We start from the raw sequence: 15,516 nt of genomic DNA, 5'->3' as shown, positions 1-15,516 counted from the left end.
TTTTCTGAGATACAGAAGTACAGGAAAAGCTACCTTTCATGGAGCTACCTTGCATGGATCACCCAGACGTGGGAGTGTCGCTGTTTGGTTTTTTGTTTGCTTGTTTGTTAGCTCTCCTACAGTTCAAAAAAAAAGTGTGATTTTCATTATTATTGAAGAGTACATTGGCAGCAGTGCCCTTCAAAATGCATTTTATTCTTCTCATATAAGTATTCTAGCAATTCAGTAAACGTGCCTTTTAATACAAAATAATCATTTATATTTTCCTTATGGAAATAGAGTCTGATCACATCATCTCATTAATACCTGTGGAAAATCGGTGTAACTGCACAAAAGCAGTTCTGAATGTTGCTGTGATCAGACTTGGGTTCACACTGGTTGAATTTTATATATGTATGGGGAATTTTGGTACAATTTAAAATACCAATATGCAATTAACTTTTCTTTTCTTAAAACAGCAAGTGTACCTAAGCAAAAATCTTCCAGTTCTAGTTTTTGACTAAATTCAGTGATTTTTTTTGAATAATTACATAATAATGTGTTTTCCCTTAAATAGGAATTGTATATCCTTACTGTTTTACCCACAGAATGTTGATACTCTTTCTTTCAAGTAGTGCTAGTGCATGTACTCTAACGAAAAAGAAAATGTCTAAATTTTATCTGAATGTTTACCCTTGATGTTATCCTTCATCGATTCTTTAATAATCGGAAAAAAACATGGTTTTATGGGATCTGAAATAAACGCAAATGTAATTAAGGACCCTTTCCCTTATCTCTCCTCAATGGATTTAAAAATAAAAATTTAGAGCAGATAAACCGTGCAGCTATGTAGAGAAATAGGTGTCTGCCTTTTTGTCCTGGAGAACAGATAGAAAATAGAATCTAATTTTTCTCTAAGCCTGTAGAAATTTACTTTCTTCTGTGATTACATGAGGAATTATTTTTTTCCTATTAATTTGGTAGTAGTTGCAATTTTTAGAACTTTTGAAATGACAAAGACCTCTTCCTGAAGGTGCTCTAGTTTATCCCTAATACAAGATTGTTTACTACAACGTATTTATTGTGCTTAGTGCAGTGCCTTTCAAAAAATCTCCTAAGCGATGGGATTTGTTAGCTAAACCAAATCAGTTACATTTTTGTGTCCTTTTTTTTTCTCGTTTATGTTTAGAATAGTAATGTGTTAACTCTTATCCTCAAAAATCTGCCTTGATGTTGTCATGGTGATCTTCAAGCCCAGAAAATGAATGTTGCAGGTATTTCCTTGTGTTACCATTAACAGGCCTGTTTTTCCCTCCTGACTAGGCGTCAGACCCTTTCTGTAAGGTGGAGAAACTGGGCTACAGTAGTCAGTCTACTGCAATTACTGCTAGAGAGCGTAACAGACTGAGACCTGATGAGAATTCATAGAGAGCTTTAAGAAGCCACTAACTTTGTTTCTGCTAAAGAAAGAGCCTGTCTACGTCCTATTTTTTAATGTGTCCAGCCTTATCTCATTATATGTTGCCACTGCTTCACCAATGCCATCTTCCAGTGTTTCTTGACCATTTGCAGAAGTCTGCTGTGTTGCCTCGGAGAACTAGTCTCAGTTAATGATAGTGAGGCTTAAAATAGGTCCCCGATTCAAGGTTAAATGAGTCACCTAATCCTTTAGAGTAGCACCAGTGATAGGCAGGTACATCTGTTCCGTCTTGAATGTGTTAGGAACTGTGACTTTTGCTGAGCAGAGGACCGTGGTTGGTGACCATACTGATTAGTGCCCAAGCCAAAAATAAAATAAAATGAAGTATGTGGATAATGTTATTAACCCACCGCCCTCCCCAATATTGCCAGTAAAACCTAGTTGTTATGAGCATTAATGAAGATACAGCAAAGCTGGTGCCACTAGGAAATCAAAACCAAAAGACCTTCCAGGTAAATCTGCTTGTCTGGTTATGACACAGGGAAATGCTCATTTTCTGCTGTGGTATAAGACCGTTTGATCTAGACTAACCTGTTTCCTGAAAAACGCTGCCTTGCCCTCTGCTCTGATGGTCTTCCACACCTCTTACAGTGCTTAGTTTGCAGCAGGAATACTGACTGCATGCGGTGCATGCTGATGGGATGTGGCAGGAGTGTGACTGTGGGAAACCAGGCTTGAGAACTTGACTTCTCTTCCTTTCATGCATGAAAAGATGAGAAGAGACAAAAGGTTCTGCGGTTCCTTCCCTTACCTCCCACTTCTCGTGCCTGCCTGCATGGGTAGGAGCATACGGTTTTGCTGTGTAATAAAGGTAGAGGTCGCTTCCTCTTCGCTGTAGCTTCCCACTCGTTGTGCACAGCTGTGTAGTACTGTATGTTCAGTAGCAAGGGATAGGTATTTTAGGGACTGTTTTAAAGTCAGACTCTCATGTATCAGAGCAGCTGTCTGAAGCCTGCTCTAGAGACAGAAGAAATGGCACTAATTTTTTGCGCTTGTACGCTCAGGTGCCCACAGGGACTATGTTGATTCTGTAGCTGCTTTAGCAGTCTCTGCCATGAGTTTCAGTGACTGGGACTATCGTTATACCTTCAGAAAATATACGGATATTTGCATAAGTTTTAGTTCACAAATGTAGAACAGTAGAATTTTTGGTACCAAGTCTGTAAATCTATCTCTTTCTTTAGTCACTTAGCCTTGATCAATAGCCTTCTGCAACAGACATGAAAGTGAGGCACCAAAATTTCCCCTCCAGCATGAAAACGTTCTCTGTCCTCCTTTTCCTGATCAAACCCTTTTGACACTTCTAAGACAAATTAAGGTATCTCTATCCCCTTCCTTCATTTGCCAGAACTTCCAATGATTAGTACTGCTGACCTGCCCAAGTGCCAAAAACTTCCCATCTCTATGCTAGGCAGATCACCAAAATTCATCTGAAAATTATATGCCGTTTTTCACAACAACACACAGAATAAAGCAGGCTTCTGTTGTTAGCTTTCTCATTTAAGGAACATAAGTGCAATAAGGACTACTAAGGAGGACATCAGTGGTTTTTTTGTGTTTTTTTTTTTTTTTTTCCTGATCCCCACTTACCTAGGAGTAGTGACTGACCTCAGTTGTTTCTGTGGAATTCTGAGTGAAACTAGAAGGGTTAAATTGAGCAAATATTATGTCTTTCTTCCTCAATATGCTCCTTGAACTTTTGTAGGAAAAGTGAATTTAGAGATCAGGGACTATTTCCAAGCCAGTTCTCTGTAGAACCAATTAGTCGGAGATGAGGGTCATTAGATATGGTGTATCCAATTGAATGTACTCTCTCAAAATTGAAGAGTGAGGCATCCAAATAAAATCAGGAAATACTGTGAAGCTTTTCTTAAAATAGTCTTTAGAGGAAGTAATGCATAAGCTGACAGAGCTTGTCAAAGCTCAAGGTTCACGTTTCTGTGTACTAAGCTGCGTTTTAACATCTCATCTTCACCATCTCAATCTTCTGCATGTTCCTGTCCAGCACGTTTGGTTTTTTGTTTTGGGGTTTTTTTTTTTTGCATTGGCTGCTTTTTATAACCTCACTTTCATTCTTCCATTCCTTCTGAGCAATCTTGTAGGTGTGCATATGCCTCCTTCTGCTGATGCACGTGGCTAACCAAGATACCAGTGCAGCAGTGCTACCTTTCTCTCTTACTACTGTTTTCTTACATTGCCTTCAGTCCCACAAGGAAAAAGTAGTTCTTGCAGGTAGCAGGTTTTCCACGGGGCACGTCTAACATACGTGGTGTGTGGATCATCAGACCTGTTCACAGAGCTTTGTTCAGTGAGAGTTACAGAACTGGCTGATGACATAGCACAGGCACTGCTTCCTTTTACTCTGCTTCTAAATTGCATTAATGCCAGCAGAATTATGCTAAATACTAATAATTTCCTAATAGTTCATTTCCATGTAAGCAATTTCTGTAGTTGATCCAGAATGTTATACAATTACAAATGAGAGGGAGGGAAGGTAAGAAAATCCTTAAGAGAATCTGTGAAGTAAAATATAATCCATATTCTGAAATAATTTGACAACTGTTGTAATCCATACCACTTACTTCATTCATTCAGGAACTGAGCAGAAAAGATGGACTCGTGTATCTTGGATACAGCTTCAAACTTAGGATAATAAGGTTCTCTGTGTAGAGAAAGTATGAATTTTGTTATCGTAAAAGTCACAAATTAAAGTGGCTCTAAAGTGACCAGCTGATATTGAGATGCGTGGGTCCTTATTCTTCTCTCCGTAGGGAAAAGTGAAGTCATGATGGGGAAGAGGCTGTCAATGAAAGGGGAATCATTTCCTGGCATACCATACCTACATTTGTTGTGCATTGTTTTTTGTCTATAAAGGTCACAAATATAAACTGAAAATCCTGATCCTGCATTCAGGGTCCTGATGGCAGATACCTGTGCTTTGCCAGGGGGGTCCTAAAAAAGCAAGGGGGAGCCATTCAGATAGATCCAGTTGCAGCATTAAGGCCACACTAGGGAATAATTATCTGCAGTGGCCATTGAGCTGAAATGTATTCCAGCTCAAATTCCTCCACTTAATCAGAATTTTGCAGTCTTTGTTCTCACTAGCGGGATGTGCCTCCCAATAAGACCGAATTAGGACTTAGTTAGACTGCCTACTAGTGAATCCTTTCAGATACAAAGTGGAGTAGGTATACTTGCATGCCAAATATCCCTATATAAATCCTAAAAAAAGGTTATCTTAACTTATGCAAATACACATCCTACAGTATTTCTAGATTTATTATTTGACTGTTTTATTAAACAGTGTATTAGTAGGTGCCACTAAAATGCATCTCTAGGAGGGATTTGCTTTGATTTAGTGAGCTGCTTTCATTTCCAGTTCCATACTAGCTGTTGAGAATGAGTTGCTGTTTTTTTCATTGAATATCTGGTAATGCTTTTCCTATTCTGTGGCATGGTCTGCACAAACCAGGGTACCTCCTGTGAGAAAAGTGTTTCCCTGTTTTGGAAAGCAGACTAGCAGGATATTGGTTTGGCGTGGGCTGCTCACATTCTTAACTGCCGTGGCTGAAAAAGAGAAACTAGCTCTTCCTACTATCCCTTTTTCCTGATTCGAAACTAAAGTCATAACTAAATCAGCATGTTGATCACAGTAGTCTTTTATCCTTCTATGATCTGTGTATGTGTGTGTGTGTCTTGTGATGTCCTTGTGAAGATAATAGATCACTACAGTTACAAATATACAGCTTGAAAAATAAAATGAGAAACAGTCATTCAATAATTTGATATTCATGTGTCCGGGGGAGAATTCTCAGCTGCAAACACTAGCAAATAGAAATTGCCACACTGGATCAGAACAACAAGTCCAATCTAGCTCAGCGTTCAATTCCTAACAGTCAGTATCTCATGCCTTCAAGACAAAAACATTTGGAAGGCAATTATGAAATAGCTTTCGTGCAAATTTATTCCTAGCTGCCATATTAGAAATCCTTAAAAATTATTTTGTAGACAAACATGTTTATGTGCACATAAATACGTATTAGAATGAGTACTGTTACAAGTTTAATGAGGGTAGGTCCTGCACATCCACAACATGCTGGTGGAAAAACAGAACTTTCTATAGGTAGGGATTTCTATAGGTAGGGACCTTAAAAATCTCTAACTCGTAATAACTGTTTTCCTCTTGAAAAAGGCCAGCATATATTGGTTAGGTTGGTGGAAGACTATTGGATGATCAGTACGGGAAAATAGTGGTAAACTGAATAGTAGTGTTTCTAAAATTCTATAATCTTTGGCTTTAAAGAAGGTGAGTCTTTTAAAGATTAAAGAGCGTGAGCTGATACTTAAAATACTCAATAGGGATTCAGGAGAGCTAATTTCAGTTCTTAGCCCTGTCATGGACCTTCTTTTTGACCATAAGCAGTTCTTCCATCATGTTTTAATTCTATTTTAAATATAAATTAATTTTAATTTATTTGTCAAATACTGTCTTGCTGCCTGGGAATACTGAGAATAAATCAATAATGTTTGTATGGCTTTTTAAGTACTGCTTCAGTACTGGAAGACAGAAGAGTTGAAGGGATACACAGTCTCTCAGGACGCTTCATGTTCCTTATGTCGTTAGACCTTCAGTATTCATTAAATGTTCTCTCTGTCTTGACGTTTTAATGGAGCAGAGAGGAGCTGTTCAGGAGGGTCTAGATCAGTTATACTCTAAGGGGTGGATGGAAAGTGCCTAAGCTCAGCATCTCAGATCTGCTGCTGCATGCAGATATGTATGTAGCATGTTTGTTCAAGAATCTTTTACGTTTGATTTCCAAATATAGAACAAAATGGGAAAGTATTTCGCTGATCGGTGCATACAGTTCAGACTGAACAAATTCATTCATTAGAAGCTCTCTAAGTTTCTAGCCTTTTTTAGAATCCAGCAATACACCAGCTTGGTTTGCAAGTGCATTTTCATTCAGTTATGTTAACTATTATTCTTAGCCTTGCTGGTGCGTGGGAGAGAAGGATTCCGTTTAAGTCTTTTCACTTGCTCTGTCTTTATGACCGTTTCATGTAGTGTGTTTTTGTGCGAGGGAAATTTTATACAATGGATAGTATGAAATGTACTATCTAATTAGAACTGACATGATATTACATACATGTATCTCCTCTGAGATGCACGGCCACTATCTAATATAAGCTGTGGGAGTTTCCACTGTTCTCTCAGAACAGTCATTGACTAAGGCCCTTCTTTCAAAAGCCCTTTTAGCTGGGGACTAAAGGGACTGCAGAAAAATGTTAATATTAGATCTCTCCCAGATAGCTCAAAGCTACTATCCACTGTCCTCATTTCTTTGAGGAACCTGTGTAATCACAAAGATACAAACTGCCCTTAGTATTCTGAGCCAAATTCTTTCATGGTATAAAGGTATTGACTTCACCAAGCTTGGCCCAGGGATGTATTTGGTTTAGAAGTAAAATTCATTCCATAGTAAAAAATTTAAAGGCTAGAAATCTGGTAGGCTGTTCCTCAAAATGCAGATATCATCCATAACAGCTACATCTGATCTTCAGTCTTTGTCACTGTTAGTCAGACAACGAAGAGAAATAGTTCCTGAAACCAAAACTCTTCAGCAGTGAAGAAGCATTGTGCGCCTCTGAGGCGGTCTTTCCCTTCAGTCTTTGCCTTTTCTTTTGCTTTTCTCTGTGGAAGTGTGTTTACAATAATACTTACCTCTCTTTTTAGCCTTCACAACTCCCCTGCCATCATCATTCAATATAATCTTATACTTGCACACTCAGGGAAAAATCGTAGGTTGAATCCTGACCTGAAAACTAAGTGTCATTTGTCTCCATCCTTCAGTTTAAGGACACAGTGACTAGAGCAGAAAAGGTGGGGGGCTGGTTAGTAGGAACGACAGAGCCTGCTGCTGCTAGAAGCCTTACATCGATTGCCTGCCTTTTGGTCTTGTTGATAATTTTTCATAGCACATTAACACTGGCAATAAGTCATTCTTTACTCTCTTCAGGCTATGATTGTGGGTGGTGTTTTTTTTTTTTTTTTTTTTTTTTAACATTCTTGCATGATTATGGCTCTTGGTATATTAAAACTTTTCTTTCACAAACTCTAATTTCTAATTCATCCTCCTCCACCTTATTTCAGTCTAGCTTTTCTACACGTGACATGCCAGTGAACTCACGACTAAAGATAGTGTTTGGTTTCTCATTGCTTTAGAGTGGTGAACCAATCCATCTTATTAGCAAATTTATTTTCAAGTCAGGTTCTTCCATTCTGACTGTAATAACGTTCTTAGAGAGAGACAAATCTGAGGCTCTTTTCAGATCTATTTCTGAGTTTGAAAGCCTGGCTTCAATTCATATATTTTGGAGGTTACATTTTAGTTAAGAGAGCTTTTAAAAGATGGGAGAGTAGAGGAAAATGTGCTATGCCCAAATCTTTGCTGGTGTAAACTGGACTGATTTTTATAACTGTACTGGAGCTAAACTAAGGGGGTGGGGGATATGTATGAATATCTGTCTCGACAGAAAGAGAGAAATAATATATGTAAAATATTGAGATGAGTGCTTCACACAATGTTAGACAATGACTGGAGCCCAACATACTAACTTAATTGAATCTTGGTATTTCTTTATTGGCAGAGTTTTATGGAAAGGAGGCTTAGTTGGGTAAATGAGGACATTTGCTTTCTGTTCTCTAATTTTAGAGCCTAGTTCAGGAAAATGCTCTCATTCAGCATATGTTAACTTTAAGCATGTTGAAATTCCAGCACAATGTCTTGAGTAGGAAAAAACATAAATATCTGCTTACTTGCTATGTATTGGGACTATCTCAAATTATTTAACTTACCTGGATTTCAAACTTAAGACAGGAGCCTAAAGCTAAAAGATTCTAAGACATATATGTCTTAATTTCTTCCATAAATACACAATTGCTTGCACTTAAACTCATCAGATACTTTCATAAGCATGTATATGTGTTTACAGGATCGGAGCCTAATTCTGTATCACTGAAATTGAGGCCGACTTATTCCTTGTCTCAAGGGAAGGATTTTTTCACTTGTCTGTAATCAAACTTGGATTGAGAAAACTAGTACTTATTTGAGTAGAACAGAGAATTTTTAAGTGAGGTCACAAATATGTACATCTTGTAAGAGTCTTTGTTAACTGTTTAACTGCTTATCGCTTCAAAATGTTGGATGCTTGAGGACTACCCAAGTCTGATTATTTCTACCACTTGGAGTTGGCATAAGAATGTATTCCAATAGAATACTATTGAACTTGTATTTTAAAAGGGAACTTACTAGTAAGTCAAAACTGTACCTGCAATTGTATGTTATACATACAGACAATGACTGATTTGTAACTGTTAATTATTCTCCATTTTACTTTAATATTGAAACACAGTTGTTTGCAATTGAAAAGAGAAAAAACATAGAGTGAACTTAAATATTTGGTGGGTTTCACTTGGTGAGCTGAACATGTTTCTCACAGCTATAATATTCGTAAGCAACCACTCTATCATGCTTTCAGCAACCAAACATTTCTCCTCAACCCATCCTCCTTTGCCCTGTTTTTTTGCTACCACTGGTAATTGCACTAGCTTTATTCATACTGTGTCCCCTCCTTTCACAGAGGCAAGGAAAATGTTGCAGCAGCATCAGAAAACAGGTAATGTTTGCTGTGTGTTCTGCTTCCTTCCCATTTAGAGTTTACCTCCCACTTTCCCCATAATGTTCTTATCCCCAAAATGTGTCAAATGTATACACAGTTGGAGCAGATGATTAATAATGGAGGTTTCAACTGAGCAGGTTTGCTAGATATTTCTTTCTGATGTAGAGTTCAAAAAGTTCTATGGGATGAGAGCAGACTATGAGACTTCAAACACAAAACAAAGCAAAGCAAACCCCTCAGAATCTATAACCTGAGAAATAAGATGCTTTTATCAAATGTTCTTGAAATGGAATATCATCACAGTTTGAGGGGGTTGTAGGAGCAATTTCCATTTTAAACTTTGTCTAGATTGTTCAAGATGTTTTCAAAATCTAAATTAGTAGATCTTTTTGATATTTTAAGTACATTTCTATATCTGATCCTTGATTAGTTTGATAGAACATTGACAGATTATGAGGTTTAAAAGATAGTATCTCCATAAGTAACTTTCTTTCATTTGAACAGTTTTTCACCCGAAAAATCTCAGCGCACTTTGTAGTTTAGCTCATGCACTAAAACACACAAATACTGAAATGCAGATACTTCTTGAATGAAGTAGATCAGTTGTTCAATGGAGCAGAGAAATTCTTCTCATTAGTTCATGTCATGAAAAGAAATCTACCTCACTGCTTTCTTCAGTCTTGTTGATTCCTCCCTAGAAATATGCAACTTTTTATTTTTTATTTTTTTTCAAACTGCTCACCTTTGAACAAAAGGTTGCACAGAACTAAAATCCAAGTACAAGCATTATCGTCACTAATGACACAAGGAGTGTTACGTTGGAACAGTATGACTAAAAAAAGATTGTTTAATGAGTCATGTGAAAAGAATGAAATGCAACTCTTAATTCCTGAATAACAACTGTATATAAGCAAAATTGAAAAACCAAATAGCAAGTGTTAGCGTTTCACTAGTGATTTTATTTGTGTAAAACTGTCCACAGGATTATGGAGCGAATCCCCTGAATTTTTTATTTTATTTTATTTTATTTTACCAGGAACAATCTCTGATGTATGACTGGTGTTAGTGTCACACTATGTTGCCTTCATTTTGCATGGTTTGTCACACAGTAGCTTTTCTCCACCTCCATTATCATCACAGCTCAGCTGTGTGTCTTATTTTGATATTTCCAGCAATACAGTTTCCAGATTATGAGTACAAATAGGTACCACAGGGTACATGTCTTCTTGATTTCTTAAAACCTTTCTTGATCTTAATAAACCATTGAAATTTGTCATGACTTCAGATTCAATACCATGATCTCCTATGATAAACAAGATTTTGGGATACATATAGAGGACACTGGATGTTTACAGATATAAACCTTCTTCCAGAAAAACAAAATGGAAAAATGAAGCCTTTATTATTAAACCTAGAGCTAAGCTGACTTTTCTGTTACGAGGTTCAGTACCTTGTTGCTCTTTTTTTCTGAAGGCTTTCCTCACTGCATGTAACCAGTAAGTGCTGTTTTAAAGGGCCAGGTCTTAATGTTCTAAAATGCTGCTTTATCTGATATTGTAGATAGCATGCATGCACATGGATCTCTGAAAACATTTTAAAAAATTTCATACAAACCTTTTTCCATTAAAACCACCAGCTACCTTTATGGGTGGAATTCTTTTTCTCTCCCTTAAAAACCTTCTATTACCTAGGAAATGAGTGACATAATTTAAAAAAACAAACAAACAACTCATGTACGAATCCCCTTGTAATCTTTGTTACTCAGGCCTACCACTACTACTCATGTGCCACAGTATGTGACCTCAAGTATTTGGCATCCTAAGTCACAGGCGGTGGATGCCAACACTGACAGTGCTAAGCCAGTGGCCTCCAAGGGGTCTGTGAGGCTTGGAGCAGGTACAAGTCAGAGGCAAGCTAGTTTCACCAGCACTGGCCAGAAAATCCCTCTTTCTTCATCTGGTAATCCAAGGTACACTGTGACATGCAACTGCATAACTGACCTGGTTTGTAGCTTTGGAATGATTTGGTAATAACATCCTCTAACTCTTTGACACAGAAAATCCTGTTTGCTGATAGGCAGACGTATAAGTTCTACAAATTCCAGCAACTCTTACTTTATATGGCTCTCTTAAGGATTGGCTCTCTTAAGGATTTCACCTACAGTATGCCAACAACAGCCATTAAGCACCTTCTGCAAGGAAGCAGCAGCTGATCATATTCAGTATAGGCCTAGACAGTAGTTTTACAAACACAAACATTCCCATATCCAAGTTCAAAACTATTTCATGCTGTGTCTTCCTCCAAATGCATTTTCCAGCATTTTCTTTTCTTTTCTTTTTTTCTTTTGGTCACCTGTATTTTCAATTCTTTACAAGAGATCTATTGGAAGATTTGAAACAAAAAGGACTTCATCTTTTACGTAAAAGAGACTAAGTACAGCTTTAATAATACATTCAATTGTTGTTAGTCTCAGAAACTTAGGACTTCATTGAGATAAAGAAGTGTGATCTGTACTTACTTTCTTAAATGTTAGTGTGTGTTTGTTGCTGTGTTTTCTCATCGTGGTTGTTAACCATTATCATCCTTTTAACCTCTACTGATCTGTGCTCCTTTTCATGAGTGAAAATGAAGCGAGAACAACAGAATACATGTGTGTGTTTTCATCCACATAACTTTAAGCATTAAATGCATAATGTGATTTTTTGTTACCACAGATATAGAGAGATTTCAGAGCATACGTTTTCTTTTAATTTTCCTTAAAACGCAAAATACTGTAAAGATTAAAAATGTGTAGAATAGCTGAACGAAAATACCTGTAATGTACCTGTAATGAAGCTGTTACAATAGATAATCCATTTTATAAAGCAGTATTTGCCTTTATGAGTTCTTAATTCTTCTGCACCTGATGAACTAAAAAACATCAGATAGAAATTCTGTACAGAGGAAATTTTGACTATTTGGAAACCAGCGATGTAACTCTTACTGACTTCAGAGGAGCCGCTTGTTTGTCTTGCGCAAATCCTGGGGCTCATACAGAACATGTTCAGCAGAAGTAAATGGAACCAGTTGCATCAAACTTAAGAGATTAAGTTAAATAATCTAAAATCATTTAAATATTCTAATGTAAATATTTTAAATTTAATATTAAATATTTAATAGTATTTAAATTATACTATTTAAATAATTTCATTTAAATGTTCAAAATTTGTAGTGGTTCAACTAAGAATAGTTACATTAATATGAATTCTATCTGTAAAACTGATTAACGAATTAGTCACCACCAGCAGACATTATATGTAACCAGTTCCCCCTGATTTTTAAGATTTATGCGTGTTCCATGTAACCACTTCTTTTTTCTGTGAAATAATGAATGTATTCTTCCTTACAGGAAGCTGATCAAACTCTTAACATTTTAATCACATAAAAAGAATCATTGTAAACTGCATGTGATATAAAAATTATTTTTTTTTTTAAACTTTAAGAAGGTATTCCAGTATGTTTGCATTTAGTTTATTTATGTTCGTCCAGTTCCAATCTGTCTCTATATATAGATCAACGTCCACACATGTTCTTACCTTCCCTTCATGTAATAATCACTGAGTATGTCTTTCAGTTAACATTTCAGAGATCTTTACAACTGTTAAATAACCTCACTATTTGGTGATATTTAAGGTATGAAGTCTTGATTCTTTTGAAATCGGTAACAAATTCCTTTTCACTTCAATGGCAATAGAATTTCACGTATTTTGTCTTTCTGGTTTGTGATTGTTTTTAGGACTTGCACTGAGCACTATTTTATTTATGCTATAGTCTCTGTTCTTTCATATTTGCCAAATCAGATGTGTGTAAGTATTAAATTTTTGAGTCAACAGCTTTTAATGTGAAAATTCCAGTTCCCACTGTTTGCAAAGAAAAAAAAAATCAAATCCTGCGTGCATTCATTTTTGTTAAAATTCAGTAGTACCTCACAGGTATGGATTATGAGCTAGCGTATAATATACATCTACCCCGCTACATAGTCTATATAACTGATATTGTAATAAGTAAAGGAGAAGAATTTGCAACATAATGCAAATACCATCAAGAAAGACAAGTGGGTCTGAATTCCCAATGTGTATTATGATGAACAACTGTGTGTGTAACCGTTGCAAGACTTCAGGTGTACTGATTTGAAAATGAGAATTGTAAACAAGGTTAGTATTTTCAGGAGCTCAGTTGCTATGTATATAATGGCAGATGAAACTCAAAGGACAAAATAGTGATTTGCTGCTTTTACTGTAGGTTGGATTAAACTTTGTTGAAATCAGTGGGCATAACAACCACTCTTCTGATTCCAGCTAACCAAATGGTAAAATGTTCAGCTGAAATAAGAGGCACCATCATTTAGACTACTAAACCATACAAGAAGGTGCAGTTAGACGAGCAGGGCAGGGGAAATGGGATAGTCCCTTGAAGAGTAAGGGGTGTAATGGGTTCTGATGTACCAAACATTATTTCTAGGTCCTGAGGTGTATAACTTGCTGAATCGATGTTTCTGGTGAGAGAAGCAAAAGAAAATACTAGACAGAATGGCTGAAAGGCAAAGGAGAACACTGGCAAAATCACCTAGAAAACAACTGAAAGGGTATTTGGGAACTAAAGTTTGACTGAAAAACAGTCTTGGAACTGTAAGCTGCCTCTTGGTACTTGCTCATTGCTGCGCTCAGGGGATTGGGCGTTCTTCGTACATCACACGAGAAGCACCTAATTCCATTAACTCAATAGGAGTAATTCGTAAGAACCTGAAGATTGGCAATATACTTATGAGTTAGGTCAAAAGGAGTTAAAATACGTCCGTTATCTTTAAATGTGTCTTTACAGCAATGCTTCGGGGACAACTATGTTTTTTACTACTAAAAATAAACGTTGTAGTGGGATAACAAAAAAAAGAAAATGAATCCACAGCACACTAATATGACATCAAGAACCATGGCCATTAGGCCTGGTTATAGTAGCCCTTTATGTTATCACTGAAAAGTTTATTTTCCAAAACAGTATAATAACTTGAAAACTCAAGTTGTAAGTAGTTCTTTTCCGTGGCTTATTTGTTCTGTAGATAATGACTGATAAAAATCCACAATGGAATTTGTCTAAAGACCAAATTAAGTTTGTCTCTTCCTGTTTCTGCCATTTTTTTTCCTCTTAGTGGAGTATTTCTAAATGATATAGCTGTTTTTTATTTCATTTATTAACAACTAGAGATACATTCAACATAATGAATGTGCACGTTACTCTCCTTTTGTTAGTATCCAATTCATTGAAACATTAATTGAAGAACTTGGATTTTTGCAGGTTAAATATATGATTATCCATCCGATGTTGAAAACAATAGACTGAACCTCCCGAAAGATTGGTTCAATTCTTAGTTAATCAGTCATCCACTGTTATCCTGGGGAAGTTGTTTAATGAATCAACTTTGCTCCATTTACTTATCTGTAAGAGATAGGAAATACTTTCCAAATCCCAGTGAGGCCGTGGGGCTAAAATATGTTAATGAGCACTGGATGCTCAGATAACAGGTGATGAAAGACATATTAGTATTATAGTAGGTTACTAAAATAGTCACAGGATGTGAGACTAGATTTTTTTTTTTTCCCAATAAATCCATTTCGCAATCAAATAAAGCGAAATTAAATTGAACGTTAATGTTTCTGTGCTCCATATCATCTGTGCCACTAGAGGAGCATAAGGATAACAACTCTGGTCTTCATCATCCAAGTGGTTTTAAAGCTTGTGCAGTAAAACTTTGCCCTACATTTTCCCCTTGTATGTTGCAGGTGTATAAAGGTCTGTAACTGTTTGACTAGTTAACTGATATAATTTGTGGTGAATTTAGGGCAGAGATGAATAAACAATCAGTGGTTTGCTTTTTTTTTTTTTTTTTTTTTTTTTAAAAAGAACTTTCCATTACATATATTGCACAAAACTGATTAAACCCAAAACAAAAGCTCTGCTGACTGGATTTCTAGACTATCAGAACTTGCCTTAATATGACTATAACAATATCCTTTAAACTGCTTTTCTTCATCTAATTAAAAGATATACTCCTAATGTGAACCTCAGCTCCAGGACTAAACATTGGATGAAATTTATCCTAATTCAAAGAGTAACAGTAGGCTCTATGCAGCCATCTACGTAATGCATGCCACAAGTTTCTGACTTCAGTGGGAGCAGGACTTAAGTGCTGTATAACACCTGGGATAAATTTCAGTCGAGCAGGACCGAAACTGCTTTGCTCTCTTAACTGCACATCCAAAAATGCCTAACAAATGTCGTCTTACTCTGTATTACTGTGCTTTTCTCTCAATAACACAGCCTGCTACTATGTTTGCAGCTTC

General features: G+C 36.5%; 1 protein-coding gene across 13 annotated transcripts in view; it reads left to right on the top strand.

Moving 5' to 3' along the window:
* LDB3 (LIM domain binding 3) overlaps positions 1 to 15,516 on the top strand; it is a 132,076-nt gene that overhangs the window by 87,523 nt on the left and 29,037 nt on the right. For 9 of the 13 annotated variants that reach the window (XM_068950680.1, XM_068950690.1, XM_068950686.1 and 6 more), the window contains one exon: positions 9,101 to 9,136. The exons of the other annotated variants lie outside the window; for them this stretch is intronic. In XM_068950680.1, coding sequence (XP_068806781.1) covers positions 9,101 to 9,136 — 36 coding nt within the window. The remainder of the gene's footprint in view (positions 1 to 9,100; positions 9,137 to 15,516) is intronic. 13 annotated transcript variants of the gene reach the window in all.

Source organism: Struthio camelus, chromosome 7 (genome assembly GCF_040807025.1).
Source record: "Struthio camelus isolate bStrCam1 chromosome 7, bStrCam1.hap1, whole genome shotgun sequence".
In the NCBI taxonomy this organism is placed as follows: Eukaryota; Metazoa; Chordata; class Aves; order Struthioniformes; family Struthionidae; genus Struthio; species Struthio camelus.
Note: the sequence above shows the minus strand (reverse complement) of the source record. Positions and strands in the feature narration are given on the sequence as shown.